General features: G+C 57.7%; 1 protein-coding gene across 1 annotated transcript in view; it reads left to right on the forward strand.

Moving 5' to 3' along the window:
* Nucleotides 1-19,740, forward strand: part of SPNS2 (spinster homolog 2 (Drosophila)) — a 36,055-nt gene that overhangs the window by 629 nt on the left and 15,686 nt on the right. The window contains exon 2 of the mRNA XM_012652624.1: nt 12,517-12,582. Coding sequence (XP_012508078.1) covers nt 12,517-12,582 — 66 coding nt within the window. The remainder of the gene's footprint in view (nt 1-12,516; nt 12,583-19,740) is intronic.

The raw sequence follows: 19,740 nt of genomic DNA on the forward strand, positions 1-19,740 counted from the left end.
CCCCGCCCCCCCGCCTCGAAGTACCCCAGAGAGCTTTTGGTTCCAGGCCCCCTATATTCAAGCCCTACGTGGGGGCCCTAAGGGCCCTGTGCTCAGGCACAACTGGACAAGTAATGCCTCGGTGCTCCACGGGTCCAGTCCAGACATTCCCCACCCCAACACCCAGGCCCAGGGGTTGGAGGAGTGCCCACCCCTGGAGTAGCCCGCGTGTCCTCGCCAGCCCTTGACGTCCCATCCGTTGTCCTCTTCTCCGAGAGTCTCCTCTGCGTCTCTGCGTTCTTGTCTCCGCGCCCCCCTCCAGCCCCTGCTGCAGGTTCCCGGGCCTCTCCTCCCCTTCCCCCAGCCCAGGCTGTTTGTCCGTCTGTGGCCCGTCAGTTCCTTCCTTTCTCTGCTGCCTCCACCCCCCTGCGTGCGTGCGGCGAGTGCGCGCGCCTCTTGCGGGTGTGCGCTAGGGAGACCGAGTGTGTGCGCGCGTGGCGGCGCGGTTGTGTGTGTGAGCGCGTGGCTGACAAAGGCTCTGGGCTGCGGGGAGCGGAGGGAGGGGCGGGGCGGGTCCGCGGCGCCTGGGGACCGGGGATGCGGTTTGCAGCTGGCCTGAAGACGCCTCCCCCTCTCTATGGCGCTTGGGGCCTGGGGTAGGGCTTGGGCCTCTGGGGTTAGAGAGGGCTGGCCTCAACCCCTGTGAGCTCTCTGGGAATCAGCCTTGGGGATGGGATTGGAGTCGATAGAACAGCTGGGTTCTAGTTCCAGATTTGCCCCTAATGTGCTTGGTGTGTGACCTTGGGCCAGTCTCAGCTTGTGTTTGGGTCTATTTGGTGAGTTGATTGATCCCTGGGTCTTTAGGGGATGAATGTGGTTCTGGAATTCTGTTCTGCTGCCTCCCCTCCCCGGCTTCTTAGGGGTCTAGGGGTAGCAACTTGCCCTAGATTGAGCTGCTAGTGGTCGGGAATGGTGCAGCCTTGAGAGGAAAGGACTCTGGCCAGGTTGCACAGGTGGGGGCTCCCTGGGGGAGGACAGCAGCACTGTGTACCTGGCATGCTGGCCCAGAACCTGCCTAACCACAGCTTAGTAAAATCTGGAGCTACTGAAAAAGAAAGGGAAAGAAAAAGACAGCGAGGGAGAGCAGGAGGAATTTTTGGATAGAGAACTTGGTGGTGATTGAGAGAAGAGAGCGTGGCATAAACCACATGCCACCTGGGTGCCCTTCTCCAGGCCTCAGTCTCCTCTGTTGTATGGAGTTTCGTGTATGGTGGGGAGAAGAATTCTCATGGGACAACAGAGGCCTCCCCTTCCCCCCTCCTGCTTTCAAACCCCTTGGCTCTCCATGCCCCCACTGGAGGGAGCTGGCAGTGGGTACCGGTGCCATCAGTTTCTGGGTCGAGATGTCCCTAAGAGACTCTTACTTTGGTCTGGGGAGAAGGAATCTTGAGCACCCCTTCATGCTGTTTGGGACCTGGAAGCTTAAGTGCCACCCTGAGGGGACAAGTCAGAGAGTATCAGGGACCTGTAGTCAGTGCAAAATAGGCTTCTGTACACAGGAGAGCCAAGGCCCCTGCACAGCACTTGTCGGAGATGGCCCAGAAAGTGAACAGCAGCGCTGGTGTTAGATCTACCAGTAAGCCTGTGCCTGGGAAGAGGTCTCCCCACCCTCTCCCAGCTAGGGAATGAATGGTGCCGCTTCTGGCACTGTGACACTTTCCAACTTGTTTTTTCCGGCCCCAGACCACCCCCTCTGATGTTCTCAGTGGAACTGGCTCTGCCAGGGTCAGAGCAGGAGAGGGTGGGATCAGGGAGGTCTGATGCTTATCTGCCCTCATCTCTACTGGGGTCCCAGAATTAGATTGTCAGAATGGGGGAACGAGATAGGAAATTTCTGGTGAAGTGGTACGGGGAGGTGGGGCGTGCTGGCTAAGACGGGTGTGGGACAGTTAGGGAGGAAGGCCCGGAAAGCCCTGTGCAAACACCCGCCTGGGCTGTGCATCCCTCCCTGTCCTGGCACGGGGCAGGAGCTCATGCGCTGCCCCGCCCCCAACGCACGACATACACAGATTTCCTCTCCGGATAAGCCTGGCTACCCCTCTTTCTGTGGTAGGTTTCCCCATTCCCCTTTCCCCAGCTTTAGTTTTTAGGAATATTTACTATCTCTGTGGCAACTACCATGGCTTGATGTGTCTTGTGCTAGGGCCAGGGGAATGCTCCTTCCAGGCCTGAGTCCACCTGTTGCTGGCTGGCCCAGCTGGGACAGAGGCGGGGATGTGGACACTTGGCTGCTCAGACACCTTTGATGTTCATGCCCACCTGGCCCCAGTTCCCCCATCAACGATGGAGGGAGTTCCCACTCACCTTTAAATCTGTCTGTCCTTTAAATCTGTTTTTTCATGGTATAGACCAGCTCTGTCCAAAAGGAATATAATGCAAGCCACCCGGTAATTTCAAATTTTCTGGTAGGCAGATTAAAATAGTAGAAGAAATAGGTCCAATTAATTAATAATGCATTTTATTTAACTCAGTATATCTGACATATTTCAACATGTAAACAGTATACAAGTTATTAATGAGGTATTTTGCATTGTTTTTCATACTAAGTCTTTGAAATCTGGTGTATGTTTTACATGCATGGCACACGGCAATGGCACAGTGGCTAGGGACCACCTGAGTGGACAGCGCAGGTGTAGAGTCTTTGCTGCCAGAGTTCAAGTCCAGTCTCTTCAGCTTGCCAGCTGTGTGACCTTGAACACATCACCTGTGCCTTCTGTGTGACAATCTCCCCCCTCCACCTCCAGGTTGTGCGGAATGAATGAAAATGTATCTAAAGCACCTGGGCCACGGCCAGACTCCTAGGAGGGCTTCACAAATGTCAGCTGCCTTCTCTCTCATGCCCTTGCTCAAGCTGTGCCCCCAGCCACGATGCCCTTCCTGTTTTTTTCTGTTTATGACAGTCCCTTTCAGGACTCCTTTGTGAACTCCTCCCTTCTCCACCAGGGCTGGTCTCCATCCTGAGAATTCTAGCAGCTTCTGCCCATGCCCTAGCATTCCTAGTGCCACCCGGTGATCCAGCTAATTATGGCCTCTCCTCCTCCCCATGAGAACCCCCTGAGGGCAGCAGGCCTCAGAACCAGGTGAGGAGGGCCAGGCTCCTGTTCTTGCGTTGCTTCAATTGGATGAAATTGAGGTAGCCTAGAAACCCTTCCCTCCACCTCCTCGTGCAGATGGGGACACCGCTGCCCGGAGAACAAAGGCACTTACCCAAGGTCACACGGCAGGGCGGAGCAGGGCCAGAACACCCCAGTGCAGCGTTCTTTCCAGCCACAGGAGCCTCCGGTGGAGGTGGGGACATGCCCCCCACTTCTGGCCTGGAAATTCGGACACTCTGCTGGGCAGGGCAAGTGCCCTTTGGGGAGATGAATTTCAGTTTAATTTAGCCCAGGCAGTTTGAGCTCCCCTAGGGCACATGGCTCCTGCTCCCATGGCCCTACCAGCCTAGTAGCCACCTACTCTGCATTCTGAGCCCACTCCTGGCTGCCAGGTCAGGAGAAGAAGGGAGCCCCTCAGGTGGGGGTCTCAGGCACCCCTCCCCAGCTGTGCTTCTGGTGCCAGAGCTGCCTCTGCCCAGGGATCGATTCCTCCCTCTGCAACAGGGAAGCAGAGCTGAGGGTGTAGGTGGCAGCATTTTGCTCCTAGAACGAGGCCTGGCAAGAGGGAGCTGGCCTGGGCCTAGTTGGTGAATGACTATTGGAGAACCAAGTCCTTCCCCAACTTCTCTGGGGCACCTGTTCCCTGCCTGAGACCCATTTTCTTTCCCTTTGATGCAGCCTCCCGCAGACTGGGCACTTGGAGTTGGCAGGGTGGGGGCTGGTGAGGAGAGGCAGAGCTCTGCCCTGGGGGAGTCCTTTGCTGCCAGAGAAGCTGAGACTGGTATCCATGGCAACTGCTCACTAACAGAAACCCAGAAGAGATGAGCACAGGGACCCAGCCCTGGGGACACAAGCCTGGCGGAACTTGGGGGCTACCCCGAGCAGCTGAGCTGGGTGCAGAAGGAGGAGCTGCCGGGCTGGGGCTCACCCTCCTCTTGGCATGACTTTTGTCTGCCCAGTTGAGTCTGCGCAGAGCTGACAGATGGGGAAACTGAGGTCCAGCGTCTTTTACAGGGTCACCTGGGTGGGTAGGGGTCAAGCCAGGCCCTGGCCTAGTGGCTCTGTGGCTATTTCTCTGAATAAGAATAGCCACTTTAAGGGATAAACATCACCCCTGCCCTGCCCCATCGGTGACCCTGTCCCCAGCAGATGTCTCTGTCCTGGCCACTGCTGCATCTGCACTGTGGGGAAACCTCAGCTAAGGTCTGAGGGGTGGGGCATCCCCAGTGCCTGTCTGGCAGGGTCAGCACCCAGGCGAACTGCAGGGTGACCTGCCATGCCAGCGCCCTCGTGACTAACTGCCTGCTGCCCATTTCCTGGCTCCTGCTTCCTCCTCAAGTCACCTTCCGGCTGGTTCTGCCAGCACCTGCACTGTGCTATTGACCTGTCGGAGGAAGTGCCTTGAAGCTCACTACCTTGGTTTGGGACAGCCTGGCCTGTGCCTTAGTTTCCCATTTTGTGAATGGGGCAGGACAGCTGCAGGGCTACAGGGTATATATACAGCATGGTCTGAGAGTGAGGCTGCCCCAGTCAGAGCTGCTAAGAGACGCTGGGCCCCTCGTCCCTTCCCTAGACCCTTCTGCAAAAGGAAGTGGCTTTTGTGTCTGCCTGGATGTGGGTCCTGACGTCTTGCAGGTAGGAGGGGGATGAGAGTGAGGGAGGCCAAGAGAACGCTGGCTGGTTGCTGGGCTCTGGGGCTGGGCTCCCTAGCAGGCCTGCAATGTCTGCTGGGCGAGCTTCTGACTCCTGGCTTTGCCACACTTTGCCGGCTTTGCTGTGTGACAGCAGATCCTGATCCTCTCTGATCCCTGAATCCACAATAGATGATTTTGTCCCTCTCTTGCTGTGGTCAGGGTCTTGCTCCCAAACGGTAGCACTGGAATTGGTCTCAGGAACTCTGGTCTTCTGGCCACTGGATCTGCCTCACCTCCCTTCCCCAGGATGTGCAGGAGCTGCAGCAGCCAACCTCAGTTTCCCCTGGTGGGTCTCGGTAGTGCTCTGCCCTCTTCCCCCATGAAGTCTTGCCCGGTTCTCTGGGCTGACCCAGTCGCCTAAATCCTGGCTTCGAACTGTACTCTGTTCTGCCTCCATCACTGCACCCATCCCGGCGTAGGGTCATCACCTCCCTCCAGACTTGAGGGGCTGAGCCTGGTCACATCTGTGGCCCCAGCATACACGGGAGGCTGGCTCAGGCTTGGGCCTAGTTGGCTGAGTGGCAGAGTTGGGTTTCCTCAGCCCTGCCTGACCCCAAAGCACATCCTTCTAGGCTGAAAGGGCATTGGTAAGTTTGGACAGCCCAGGTTGCTGAGGCCAGGGCTTCTCTGATGGTGGCTGGTGCTGTCCTTTTGTCCTGACCAGGGCTCACAATGAGCCTCGGGGCCTCCAGTCTCCGGGAAGGAAATGGGAGGAAGTGGTCCGTGGCAGTCCTTGTCGGCCCAGTCCTCAGCCCTGACAATGGGGCCGCCCCACCCCCAAGCTGGGCAGAGTGGCTTCTACACACTCAGGAGGGCACAGTGGTGGCTTTGCCCTGTCTCTTCTGCAGATAGGGCACTTGAGGCAAAGGGCAGGTTCCAGGTCACACGGGGAGGCTCGTGAAGCAGAGCGCTGGCCTGCTCTGGGCCTCCTGCTCTCCTGGTGGCGGGGAGGTTGGCGAAAGGCGCCCTGGGGGAGATTTGGCTGAGGACAGAGCATTTACATCATAGCAAGAAATAAGCAGGAAGCGTCCTGGCTTCCCACCTGCCTCTCAGTCCTGTGCCCTCTCAGACCCCTGGCTAGGGTTTCCCTCCCATAGTAGTTCTGTGGGGTATTTGTGGTCCCTTCGCTGTCCTGTGGATTAACTGAATGGGGCTCTGGGAGGCAAAGAGCATGATGAGGCTGTGTTCCTTGGTCATGTGACTATTCCTAGCGCCCACGTGACGACAGCTGGTGTGGATATTGAGAGGGGACTGGTTGCAGGCTCTTTGGGGGCAGTTGTTGGGGTGACGGTGGGAAATGCAGGCCAGGTCTGGACCTTGGAGGTTGGCTCAGCCTGGCTCTTGCCTGGTCTCGCAGCCTCTGTCCCTTCACCTTCTGAATGTCAGTTTCCATCTGAGAGGGGGAGCGAGCGTCCCTGGCCACCTCGGCTCCTGAAGCAGCACGCTGGGAGAGGGCTGAGGGTTTGTGGGCCTGAGCCGAGCCCTTCTGAGGCCTTTTATCTCTTCCCCACCCCACCCCCCATACCCGGTGTCCCTGCCTCATCCTTTGTCTGTGGCCATTGTGGCTGTGATAAGGCTGTGGCCACCTTGTCCCTGGCCCCTGGTGGTCTTGGGAGTCCCTGGGCCAGGCCAGGGCTGGGCTGGGGAGGCTGAGCTGGGGAAGGAGGGGCTGTGCAAAGCCCCCAAATTGCTAAGGCAAGGTCTGGTTCCAGGAAAGCTGGCCCCAAATGATAGACTAGAACCACAGGACGGAGGCCCGGCTGCCTGGCCCCGCCCACGCTGGGCACAGAGATGGGGCGGGGAGGAGGGAGGTCTCTCTGGGGGTGTTGCCTCTCTAAGGCTGGCGGGGTCTGCGGGCAGGGCTCTTGGGTGGGGAGGGGTATTTTTCTAAGGGGCAGCCTCATCCTCACGGTCCCTGTAGAGATGATCACTAGGCTGTCCTGACATTAGTGATTTGTAGGGTGGCGTGGGAGCTGGGGGGCTGGCACATGTCGAACAAATTTGGCTGAGACTCAGGAATGGAGCCAGTAAGGATGCCTTAGGATCGTGGGCTGCTCCTCACACGGGCAACCTGAGGCTCAGAGTAGGAACCAGGTGGTCCTGAAGGTCACTTAGCTTATCCCTGGCAGATGGGGGCGCGATCGTGCCCTGTGGAAGCTCAGGGGCAACTGTGAGTGTGTTTGCTTGACAGCCCAGGTCCTGGCTCAGGGACTGCCTTGGCCGGGTCCCTAGGCTGGTGTGGGTGCCGGCGGGGCCAGGCTGTGGTTTCCCAGCCTTAGCCGTCCAGAGCCAGGTCAGCAGAGCCAGGCTCTCAGGCCTCTGTAATTACCAGGGCGGGAGCTGCGGCCGAGCGCAGGAGCAGGGGTCGGACGCCCCGAGTGAGCCAGCTCTGAGGCCTCCACACAGTGGCCAGGGTCCCTCTGAGACCCCTGGCTAATGGCAGCATGGCCAACCTCTTCCAATCCTAGGCCCTGTCTTTCCAGGCATCTGCTCCCATTTTAGAGAGAAGAAAGCTTAGGTAGGAGATCCCCATTATTATTGGGTCATGGCTGGGGCTGTGTCCTGCCCCACTACTTAATGATCCATAACATTTGTGACATTATTGAGTACATACTATGTGCCAGGCACGGTTCTAAACACTTTACGTGGATGGACCTACTTAAACCTCATAACAACCATGTGAAATGAAGCAGATCTTAAAATTAAGCCAAATTACACAGGAGGAAGCTGACACAGAGAGGTTAAGTAACTTGCCAAAGGTCACACAGCAGAGAAGGTGGAAAAGCCAGGCTTTAAACCCAGATGATCTGGTTCTGGAGCCCATGCTCTTGAGAACTGAACTAGGTTGCCTGCTGCTCTGAGAGGTAGGGTGAACGTGGAGTGATAATGACTGTGCTTGGGGGAACGTGGGGGACAAGCTCGAGCACCAGGTGGCCTGTCCCGGCTGACTAGGCAGGAAGAGACCTCAGGATCACACTGTTGGGACCTTGCATCTGAGGCTGGCCTGAGCCGAGGCTCTTAGTTAAGTGTGGGATTTTCCCCTTACACCTTGGCCTTTTGAGGACTCGATGATGTCAGCAGGTTGTGCCTGCTGGAGGAGGGAGGAAAGGGTCAGGGGTCCCGGAATCTGGACCTGACTCCTCTGGGGGCTACTGAGGAACCAGCAGTGACAGGGCATCGCCACGAGCATCTGGGACCAACCGGTCGGGCGCGTCAGGGGCAGAGTCCATCCGGCTCTGGGGCTGCCCTTGAGGTTGCAGGCTCCACTTCAACCGGGAGCCTGAGAGGAGGGAGGACAGGCATCCAAGGTCGGTGTGGCCTTGGGTCTGAGCCCTGGAGGATGCGGCTGATCTTAACAGGTAGAGTTAAGGCTTGGAGGCCTGCAGCCTGGGATGTGCCAGTCACAGGGGCTCGGATCAGCCTGGCCAGTGGTTTCCAGTCACCTGGGCAGTGTGTGTACAGATTCTTGGGTCTCACTTCCAGAGAGGGTGATGCTGCAGATCTGGGGAGGGCCCCACAAGCACCCTCCCAAAAAGTGATTGGGACTGTCAGGCAGGTTTGGGGATTGCTGATCTTCCCAGTGTCTGCATTTACATAGGAAGATATGGAGGTCCAGGGAGGTGAAAGGTCACCACTAGGGGCATTGCCATTTGCCTGGAGTTAGGGGCTGTGTGTGTGTGTGTGTGTGTGTGTGTGTGTGTGCACGCGCGCGCGCGCGCACAGGGGTCACTGTGGTTGGGGGAAGAGCTGGGTTAGGGCAATGCTAGAAGTCTGGGCTATTCCAGGTGGCAATGGGGAGCTGCTAGGTGCTACCGGGCAGCTATACTCAATGAGCTAACGCTCTCAGAACAGCATCTGGCACATCATAAATAACCCATACGTGTTAATATGTGCATTCATGTTGTCATTAGCTTTACTGAACCAGAGCCTGGGGCAGTGGATTTTGAAGGACTCATGGGTGATTCTGAGGCCCAGCCAGAGTTGACGACCACTGGGCCACAGCATGAGCTCCTTGAGTCTGGAAACTGTCCTATGGTCTCTAGAGCCCCAGCCCAGGCCCTGGAGCCCAGGAGGAGGTCGGTGAGTGCCTGTGAGGTCAGGCTGCAGGGGGATGCAGGTGGGCCGGCAGAGGCTGGAGGCAGGGAGCCCAGGGATGAGGCTGGGTGGCAGAGAGGATGGAGAACCACTAGGGTGTCTGGCTGGGGTGCCACAGTGGTGCCTCTCAGGGGATGGGGACTGGGTGGGGAGCCATGGCGTCAGTGCCAGGAGCTGGGACACAGAAGGAGGACAGAACCTGTGGCGCTGGTTTCAGGGGAGTGATGGAGGGGTGGACTTGGAGGAGGACTTTTTTTCAAGAACTTCAGCTATAGAGGGGGGACAGGGAAGAAGTGGCCCGGAGAGGGGACAAGTCAAGGTTGTCCTTTCCGCCGGGGCGAGAGATGTGCACACGTTTGTGGGTTGGGGTGCGGGGGCCAGGAGCAGCTGAGAACACAGGCCCGGGCCAGGGGCTGACCCACAGCCCCTGCGAGGTGGGAGAGACAGTTGGCCTGGAGCAGGGACCACCCTGGACAAGGGGTGAGCCCCCGGGGGCCTTGGGAGGGGTGTCACTGTTGACAGTGGATGAGAAAATTCAGGTGCTGCTGTTGTTGCAGAATATTTTCTTGGGGGATGAGGACCCTGTGCCCAGGGGAAGACTGTGGATGTGGATTTGGGGTGGCCGCCTGCAGAGGCCTGTGGCCCCCGCCTTGCACACTCCAGGGCTGGTGGGGCTGGTGGGGTGGGCTTGGCCCGAGCTGTGGGAGGCTGCTCCTGGGCGTGAGGCCCGTCCTGTGACCCACCAAACCTCAGCCTCCAGGAAGAGGCTAAAAATAAGGCTGTGGTAAAGGAGGGAGGGGCTGTGCGGGCCTGAGCCAGGCTGGAGCCCAGAGGAAAATCTGAGGCGACCGGCGAGCTGCTGTGACATACGCTTCCTGTGCCAGCGGGCAGCCGGCTCTCACCCTCCCGTGGCCGTGGCCTCCTCCAGGCCCGGAAGAGGAAAAACAAGCCCATAAAGGCTCAGACAGGGTCTGACCTTGGGCCTCACAGCCTGCAGGAGGCTCTGCTCCCTGGGAAGGTTCTCTCTTGACTTTTTCCTAGAGCTAAGACCTCGGACCCAAGACTGGGGGCCAGGGAGTGGTGGGTTGGGAGTATCCAAAACTTCCTGTGTCCTGGGAACTGCCCAGGACTTCCCTGAGACCTTAGATGCCCATCTAGATGTGGAGAAATGCTCCTCCCCCTAGCAGGAGCACTGTGTGGTAGAGGAAGTCCAGGGAGGCTTCCTGGAGGCAGAGGCAAATGCTGGTGCTTGAAGTCATGGATGGGGAAGTGTTCAGTTGGATGGCTGGGATGTGCTGCAGGGAGGAAGTGAGAGTGTTGTGATTTGCTGTGGACATGTGACACCTTCATCATGACCACTTTTGACATGGCCTCCCTCCCAGAAAGTAAGCCTGTGTTTTCTGCAGATCTATGTCCCTCCTCTGAGCTGTGGATGGGGACCCGCCTGCCACCTCCTGACTCCATGCATCCTTTCATCCACCCAACACCAAAATCTCAACAGTCTCTGTTCTGGTCCTGGAGGTGACTCTTCATGGCCCCTGCCTTGCTAGAGGGGGACGAGGTGACACTCACCCATCTGTCTCTGCATCCACCCCACAGAGAGACCCTGTGGGCCAGCTGTGTGCTGGGCTGGGGGCTGGAGGCCTCCGAGGCATGCAGAAGCAGTGCGGCAGGAGAATACGCTTTGGTTTTCGGCACCAGACTTGGTTTCAGATCTCACCTCCGAAACCTAATGCGCTGTGTGACAGATGAATTCATGTCTTAGAGCTTCAGATGGTGTCTGGACTAGACTTGGAGGAGTGGCAGGAATTAGCAAGCTGACAAAGTTGTACCAGGACAGAAGAGGAAGTGCACGGGTCGGGCTGTGAGCAGTTTGGGGGGCCTGGAGCAGGGGGTGCGGGTGGATGGTGGCACCCTGAGCAGCGAGGCTGGAGGGTGGGGTTCACAGGGCTCAACCTGCAGCCTGCAGTCCCTGATGGGACTCTGAGGCTGGGTCGGGGCACCTCGCATGTCCCACTAGTGGCCTTGCCATCCACAGCCTGGGACCGGCCCCTGGCTTCTGCCTTCAAGGCAAGCCGCAGCCCGCCTGGGTTATTAAGTCATTAACTGGGCCTCACACAGCCTCTTCATTATGGGTAATTATGGTGAATCCACTCAGGGCGTTAACAAGGAGGGAGCCAGCTTCTCTGGGCTGCCAGGCTGCGAGGACATCAACCAGTCTGGCCCTGCAACCCCGGACATCATCAGCATCCCAGCCTGGGTCTCAGGAGGGACAGGGACATTCCATCCTCCTCACCCCTTTTGCGCCCCCAGCCCCAGCTGGAGGATGGGACCCTCATACAGAGCTTGGAGACTCCACTTCCCTCCACTTTCCTGTTGCGTGACTTTGAACACATGGTCTCACCTTCTATGTCTCGGTTTCCTCATCTGTCAAGGGGGTAGTAGTACCAGCCTCCTAAGGCTGTATGAGGATTAAACAAGCGTTTAATGCTCAATAATGCAAGCCGTCGTTATTTTTAATGCTGTCGTCATCGCCATCATCATGATGAACCTCTCCCCTCTGGGCATTCCCCAAAGGCCTCTGTCCCCTGTATAGAGGGCTCCCAGGGGCAAGGCCCTGTCTCCTCTTCCTTTCTCACCTGTCCCTTCTCAGTGCAGATGTGCTGTGGGCATAGTGGCTCTGGCCTGTGGCCCATGGGTCCTGCTGTCCTCGGAGGTAGGCTGAGGTGGGGACCCCCCGAGGTCCCCTCAGGAGTCCTGGTTGAGTGCCGTGAGAGGGCCAGGATCCTGCCAGCCCCTCCACGCGGTCGCAGCTCTGTCTGTTGGCAGCAGTGGGTGGTTTCTAGGTGTTGTAGTTCTCCGCCTTGACACGCATAGCCCTAATGGGAAAGAAAACAGAGGTAGCTGGGACTGGGAGCAGGTGCGGCCCCAAAGAGTCTGCTTCCCGCAGGGAAGCAGGCCCAGAGCCTTGCCTGCTTTCCTCTGCATCCCAGCTCCTGCGCCTGGAGATGGGGGGTCCTGGTTATCATCCCGAGGACAGCTGGGATGAGTGTGTGTATTTGCACGTGTACGTGTTCGGGCGCATGTGCAGGTGAGCCGGTGTGTGTTGCTGTGAGCCACCCTGCCCCCTCCTTGGCCAGAGGGCTCCCTACAGCTTTCAGGCCTGCCCAGTGCTCTCTGGGCTGTGGGCTTGGTGGTCACCCCGAGGGCAGGGCCCACGTCTGCTGCTCAGGTCCCAGCACCCGATCCAAGGCTGGGCCACAGGTGGGTAAGAGGCCCCAGATGGTAGGTAGGAGGTGTGGCTGCCCACCGGGCTGCGTGACCACAGAGAATCCTTTCCTGTCTCTGCCCCTCAGGCCCCTGCAGTGCAGAGTGAGGGGTGGGATCCTGTCCCCAGGCTGAGCACGAAAGGCCCCACTGGGGACAGGAGGGAAGTCTGGCCAACCTGTGCAGGGTGGAGGTTGCAGCAAGGTGGGAGTTCTGCAGATGGGGCCAGGCTGGCCCAGGGTCGCCAGGTGGGATGGGGCAGTGTGGACACTCCAGCATCAGACGGGCATCAGACGTGGCCAGTGAGCACCTCTGTCTCCCTCCAGGCGTCCTTCTGGACATCCAGCAGCACTTTGGGGTCAAGGACCGAGGCGCCGGCTTGCTGCAGTCAGGTGAGCCCCCTGCCCAGGCGTTAGCATCTTGGGTCTCCCTCCTGTTGGCCCTGCGTCTACCCGGTCTCTCCTCTCCAGCCTGGACTCCCAGACAGCGCATGCGCTTTGCATCCCAAACCCACTGTTGCCACCGCTTCTCTGAGCCTCTGCCTCTTTTCTCATAACAAAACGAGTAACACCTGTCCTGGGGGTATGGGAAATAAATGAGAGTATAGGTCAAAAGCCGGAGCCCATGAAAGGGACCCTTCCTTTGGATCTCGGGCCCTCACTGGGACCTGGTGATCTGGGTTCCATCCTGAGGCTGGTGAGGGGAACTCCTTAAGCCAGTGGGTTGGGCAATACCAGCAGAGCCTTGGTGACCCTGTTCCCATCCCCTGCTCTCCCTGCATTCCTTCTACCACCATCAACCTGGGAATCACCTGTTAGATGACAAGGTGAAAACTCCACTGCTCAGACCCAGAGTGGCTCCTGAGAAGCTGGATCCTGGCCTAGATTTGGGCCTGAGGCTCCCTGCCCCCTTCTCTGGGCCCAGCGTCTGATGGGTGGCCAGGGCCAGCACCTGGGTCCCGCAGGTGTAAGTTGGGCCAGGGCAGTGTGGGAGGCTGTTAGGCACTTTTCCTAGCCTATCAGCACCCGCTCCGGGGACCATGTTTCCCTTGTCCCTGCCCTACCCCAACATGGCCCAGGGGAGCGAAGCTGAGGCCATGTAGGCTGTGCCCTCAGCAGGACACCTCAGGCCTGGGCAGAGACGCACTCTAGTGTGGCAACCCAGAGCTGGGGCAGGAGGCCTGGTCCTGACTTGGCCCCAGCCTTGCTGTGTGGCCCTGGCCTCGTCCCTGCCTGTCCCTGGGCCTTTGGCCCTGGAGTCCGTCTGGCTATGAGGCCCAGTCAAATGTGTGGGAGAAGGTCCCTGGTCTGCATTCTAGTGGTAACCCCCCTCCCCTGCCTGCCTTCCCAGGAGGGAGGGGTGGAATGAGCTGTCCAAGAACCTGCTTGACCTGTCTAGGTGGCATTCCAGTTCCACAATGCCTCCTGAGTTCACAGAATGCCACAGCCGCTCAGCCTGCCAGGCCAGCTGCCCCTATATCCTGGAAGGGGGCTTGGGGGCTCAGAAAATGGGGCTATGATGGCTCCAGGGCTCCACAAAGCCTGAGTCTGCTAGGGTGGCAAAGCTGCGTGGTCCGGTATCCCCTGGCAGACATCACCTGGCGGACATGAGCCAAACCCCCTCCCCTGCCCCTTCCTGGGCCTCCCTGGCTGGGACAGAACAAGCCAGCCTGTCCTGTGGCCTAAGACATGTCCTTCTGGCCTGCTGGGCTCTGCACATGTGGCGACCAGCACCTAAGCTGGGAAGATGGATTTCATGCCAGGTGGGAGTGTGGGAGGGGGATGGGCTGCCAGGCTGGCAAGGAAAGGGCAGGAGAGGGCCTAGCTGCCCCGCCCCCACCCTGCTTGGCCCCTGAGTCATGGGGGACCTGGCCTGAGCCTCATCACCTCCTGGCCTTGGCCTTGTTGACCGATCGGGAGTGAGGCTCTACCCAGAGCCGCCCCTCAATTTCACCCCCAGTGAGCGAGGTCAGGGCCAGACAGCCTCCCAGGGAGTGGGGCATAGGAGGGGGCGTTGGCCCCAAGGCAGGTATGAGGGTCCCAGCACCCTGGTTCCTTAAGTGGTTATGTCCCAGCTGGCCTCTTGGCTCATGAGAGAGGCCGTGCAGTCCCTGCTTCTCCTTGGTGACCCGGCTTGAAGTGGGCAAGTCACCCACAGGCATCATGTTCCTGATTCTCCCAAGTAACCCTGCAGGCTCCATTTGTGAGCTTCACTTGCCTCAGACAGCTCGCGTAAGGGCTCATGGCGGAGAGATCCCCACTCCGGCCTCTGCACATGCTGCCACCGAGTGTCTGGCATCTCAGTGTCCCTAGGGTGGGTGCCGCTGGGCCATGCTGGAAATTCCCAGCACTGTCAGAGGCCTGCCAGTCCTTACTCCGTGGCCCTTACCCTACCGCCTACCTGCGGTGCAGCCGGGATGGATCCCAGGGCATCCTCGCCCCTTCAGCCATCTGAGCCAAGAAGCCAGTCAAGCTGGACCAGTGGGCAGCCAGGCAAGTCACCTAATTGCCCTGTGCCCCAGGCACCTGTGCCTTCCCAAGCCCGATAAGGTCGGGGCCAGGTGGAGGGCGCCAGCCAGGTGCTGGTGCTCGCCCAGATCAAAGGGCCAGGGCTGAGAGCAGGGCTGCCTGCTTATTTGTGGGCACCAGGGGCTGCTGGGCCTGGAGGCAGGGTGGGGGGTGACTGAGGGTTAGGCCTGGGCCTGCCCCTGCTCTTTCCCCTCGGGACCAGACACGACAACTGGCTGGGGAAGAGCCCACTTTCAGAAGCCCCCTTGCAGACTGCCAGCTCAGGCCTGGCGCGAGTGGCCCACAGGAGGCACAGCTCAGCCTCTGTGAAAGCCCACGGCAGGGTTACAGCTCTTGGGTCTTGCTGTCATGGGAGATCAGGATATACTCTGTGGCCTACACCTAAAGGGGCAGCTGTCACTGAACCTGCCGCTTGGCAGGCCCTGTGCTGGGCTCTGCCCAGGTTCAGTCCTGGACCTTAGGCAGGTTCCCTCTATCTGTGGGAGCAGAAAAGGTATTATTCAGTCACCACCCAGGCACACAGGGACTGTGGGAACAGTGGATGACAGAGCATGTGCACCTAGCTCTGGCTGGGGGCAGGTGCAGAAGACTTCCCTGAGAACGGGACATTTGAGTGGGGCTTTGAAGGATGAGTTAGAGTTTATTCTGGGGAAAGGACTTCTGGTCAGTGTGTCAGATCGAGTAGATGTGCGAAACCCTCCTTCCTCCTCAAAGCTAGGTAAAATAGCCGGATGTGGTGGCTCACGCCTGTAATCCCAGCATTCTGGAGGCCGAAGCAGGAGGATCGTTTGAGCTTGGGAGTTCGAGACCAGCCTCAGCAAGAGCGAGACCCCCCGTCTCTACTAAACATAGAAAAATTAGGCGGGAGTGGTGGTGCATGCCTGTAGTCCCAGCTACTTGGGAGGCTGAGGCAGGAGGATTGCTTGAGCCCAGGAGTTGGAGGTTGCAATGGGAGCTACAATGACACTGCTGCACCCTACCCAGGGTGACAGAGCGAGATTCAGTCTCAAAAAAAAAAAAAGCTAGATAAAATATGCCAAGAAGACATCTTTAAATTACATAACTGAGCTTGAAAGCTGAAGCTAACAGGGAAATTCCCAGGTGCCAGAAGCAAAGAGCTGAACTCAAAAAACTGGAGTGGGAGCTGCAATTAAAGCCGAGTGATGCAGAGTGTTTAGGGACCAGATGTATAGAAGCTTGTTATAGTACTTTTAATATAAACATTTTTATCATGCAAAATTTTGAACAATCATAAAAAATAGAGAATATTATAACAAACTTCCACATACTCATCAGCCAGATTCATCCAAGTGTCACCATTCTGGCCCAGTTTCCAGACTTGGGGTTTCCTCACTCCGAGGACGGGGCAATGCAGGGTTGGGTTCCAGTGTCACGTGGGTGATTCAGTTTCCACCCAAGCTCCCTGATCCCAGGCTGCGTCCCCAGGCTGGCGGGCGGTTTTGCTGGTGGAGCTCCCTTTCACGGATGGACATTTCCTTCCTGGCTCTGGGTTTATGCAGAGAGCCCAGTTCCGGTCCCTGCTCTGCACAGGCCTGCAGCTTCCACTCCCTTCCCCATGCAGGCCTTTTGTTTCCAGGGACCCCAGCGGAAGTCAATCCCAAATGCTCTGTAGGGAAGCCTTCGTGACCCAGAACCTACAGGGGACACAGGTGACAATTCCCACTGGAGCCAAACTCAAATTGAAAATTATTAGAACACACAGGAATTTCACCTCTGTGAGGAATCAGTCAGCCCCGAAAATGGGAAAATAGACTGAAGAAGTGCAAAGAATAGACTCTTCTTAAAGGAACTTTAAAATTAGGTATGCTTAATTTTCAAAGCTCTAAAGGAAAGGGTAGGATTTGTAAGACAGGAATAGACCAGCCTGAGCAAGAGTAAGATCCTGTCTCTACAAAAAATAGAAACATTAGCCAGGCGTGGTGGTGTGTGCCTATAGTCCCAGCTACTCGGGAGGCCGAGGCAGGAAGAGCACTGGAGCCTAAGAGTTTGAGGTTGCAGTGAATTATGATAATGCCACTGCACTCTAGCCAGGGTGACAGAGAGAGGCTTTGTCTCAAAAAAAAAAAAAAAAAAAGAATAATACATTATGAAAAAAGAACAGGGACATGTTTAAACTAATATTCAAAAATTCTAGAAGTAAAAAATGTAAGTATTGAAATAAAAAATTTAATAATTAGATGAGTTAATGAGTAGATTAGACCCAGTCGAAGAGACACTGAGCAAATTAGAAGATGGACCTGAGGAAATGAGCATAAATGCGGCACAGGGAGGAGGGAGTGAGAGTGAAGGTTGTTTGTGTCACTGCCTGGCTTTAGGGACCTGTGGTTTGTTAGCCATGGGCTGGAGTGTGGGGAGAATGGAGGGAGAGAAGCCTGGACAGCGGGCAGGGCCTGACTGTGAAAGGCTTGAAGGCGAGGATAAGCACTGGATTTTGTCTTGGGGCAGTGGGGAGCCAGAGAAGGTTTTGGGGTAGATCTGTGTAAGATATGTGTATCCCAGTGTTCACTCTGGGGCCACGTGTAGGAATGAAGGGCAGAGGAGGCTGGAGGGCCAGGGCTGGGGTTTGTAGGGTCATGAGGAAGTGACGGGATGGGAGAGGGGGAGAGTGGGGAGAGTGGGGATAGAGGAAGAGCCAGCTCAGACTGAAACCAGACAGCGCCTCTGCTTTGGGGCTGTCTCCTTCTGGCCATGCTCCCCTCCTCTCTTGGCCAGCGCGGTGGCATCCTCCAGCTTCAGCGGACTCAGTTCTGAAGGCAAAGCTGGCAGCCCCTGTGGCTGTCCCCTAGGGTCCTCCCGCTCAAAGGGAGGTCCAAGAATCTCATTCTCCCTGAGGCCTGAGGGGCGACACAGGGTTTATATCCTGAGGAGGGGCTGAGGGAGGAGGTGGTTCCCATTCTCCCAGCAGGAAGTCTGAGCACGGTGGGCTTTCAGGCTCCATGGGCCAGCTGTCCTGAGTGCTCTGCGTTGGCTTGGCTGACCTCGGCTGTCCCGTGGATGGCAGAGCCTGACCCCCACCCCACGCATGCCTGAGCATCCTCCCTGCCCACAGGATGTGGAGGATGGCAGGTCTTCTCCAAATAAGAGGTTAGCCAGAATCTGGACTTTGTGACAATAGCCCTGGTTCGGCCCAGGCTGGGGCCAAATGCAGGTTCCAAGGCCACAGAGTGGGTGCCCAGGGGTCCCCAGCTCAGACCTTGCCCTCTCCTGCTCCAGCACCACCCTCTGGGGTCAAATAGGCCATGTGTGCGGTAAGCGTGGCTCCTCCGACTATGGACGGGGGTCCTGGGGCTGCCTTCCAGGACGTGGAATCCCCCAGGGGGGTTACTCTGAGCTCTGGGCCACCGTGGGGGGTGGATAGCACCTTAGGCATTCTGACTTTCCAATGGTTTCTGGCCAGCCCTGTGAGGAGGAGGGGTGGCGGGTGGCTCTGACTCCTCCTAGCCTGCAATCTGTGGCCCTGCCCCCTGGGCCTGGCTCCCGGCCCTGCAGCTCCATTGTCCCAGACCTGTGGGCTCAGCACACGTGAGCTGAGCGAGGGCTTCCCCACGCCCCCACCACAGGATGTCCTCCTGTGGGAACTGCCCGGAAAGCCACCCGACCAAAACCAGGGGTGGGGCAGCCGGTCTGCCCAGAAAGCTCTCCTCGAACAAACAAAGACCACGGGGTTGGGGGGTGGTGGGCAGGGGAAGCTTCTAGCCTGGGGGCCCGGCCCGGGCTGGTCTTTATTTCCAGCAGAGCTGCCTGCTGGCTGGGTGAGCCTCTGTGCCCCATCGGACGCGGTTCCCACGTGCAGGCCTTTGCCTGTGCTGTTCCTTCTGCCGGGAACATTCTCCCACATCCCCACCCCGGTTGTGTTCAGGCCCCTCCGCTGGCCTGTGACATCTCAGAGGGCCAGGAGGGGTCCTCCCTCCTGTCTGCCCTGAGTGGAGGGGAGGGCTGCAAAGAGGGATCGCACCTCCCTCCTGACCCCAGACTCCTTAGTCCCCAAGGGGAAGGCACAGAGGGGCAGGCAGTGGTCCAGAGTGTCCCTGCCTGACTCACTATGTCATCTTGGCCAAGTTCCTCCACCTCTTGGGGCCTCAGTGGCCCCTGCTGTAAAATGGGGACAGACATGGGGAAGCTTAGATGGGCTAAGGGCATGTAGGTGCTTGGTTTGTGTGTCGGGCTGGGGCCAGCAGCTGGGGACGAGGTGTGCCTGCTTCTGACAGGTGTTCACCTATGGTCCTGGGTGCTTCTGCCCACCCGAATGAGCAGGCATAAAGCCAGGGGTCCAAAGAGCCTGGAGGGGCTGCCCTTCCTGCTCCACTGTGGGTAGTGGGGAGGGGATGGACCAGGATGGCGGGGGTCTGGCTGAGCCCTGGGTCACATCCCTTCAGCACCTCTCCGCCCACCCACTGGGGACTTCTTCCAGTGCTCCACCTTGGTGGGGGAGAACGGAACATGCTGCGGTTCTCTGTTGCCCTCTGAAAACCAAACCCAGTCCTGGTCCTTAGGGCCCAGTTCTCCCTCCATGGCCTCATCTCCCAAGGCTTCCTCCATAGCCTTCTCATGCTGCAGCCTGACCCTTCCCCTTGCTGTCCCCAACACACTGAACTTTCTCTGACCTTGAGAACATCAGCTGGGACCTTCCCCCTTCCCAGCCTGACAGTCTGTGATGTGATTTAGAGCAAGGACTCTGGAGTCTGCCAAACTGGGGTTTAAATTCTGGCTGAGCCACACACTAGCTGTGTGACATCACTTCTTTCTGCCTCTATTGTCTCCTCTGTAAGATGAAGATAATAGTGAGACTCAACAGAGATAATCTGTGCATATGTCAAGGGTACATCCCGGGGCCTTGCCTGTAATAAGTGCTCCATAAATGAACTGTAGCTATTATTAACAATAAGCATTATGCAACATTAACTATTATACAATATTGCTTAAAAGATTTGGAATTTATATTTTCGTATATATTGATTTTAAGTATTATCATCATGGTAAACTCCTATGCATGCTTCAATG

This window comes from Propithecus coquereli, unplaced genomic scaffold (genome assembly GCF_000956105.1).
Source record: "Propithecus coquereli isolate 6110/MARCELLA unplaced genomic scaffold, Pcoq_1.0 Scaffold390, whole genome shotgun sequence".
Classification (NCBI taxonomy): Eukaryota; Metazoa; Chordata; class Mammalia; order Primates; family Indriidae; genus Propithecus; species Propithecus coquereli.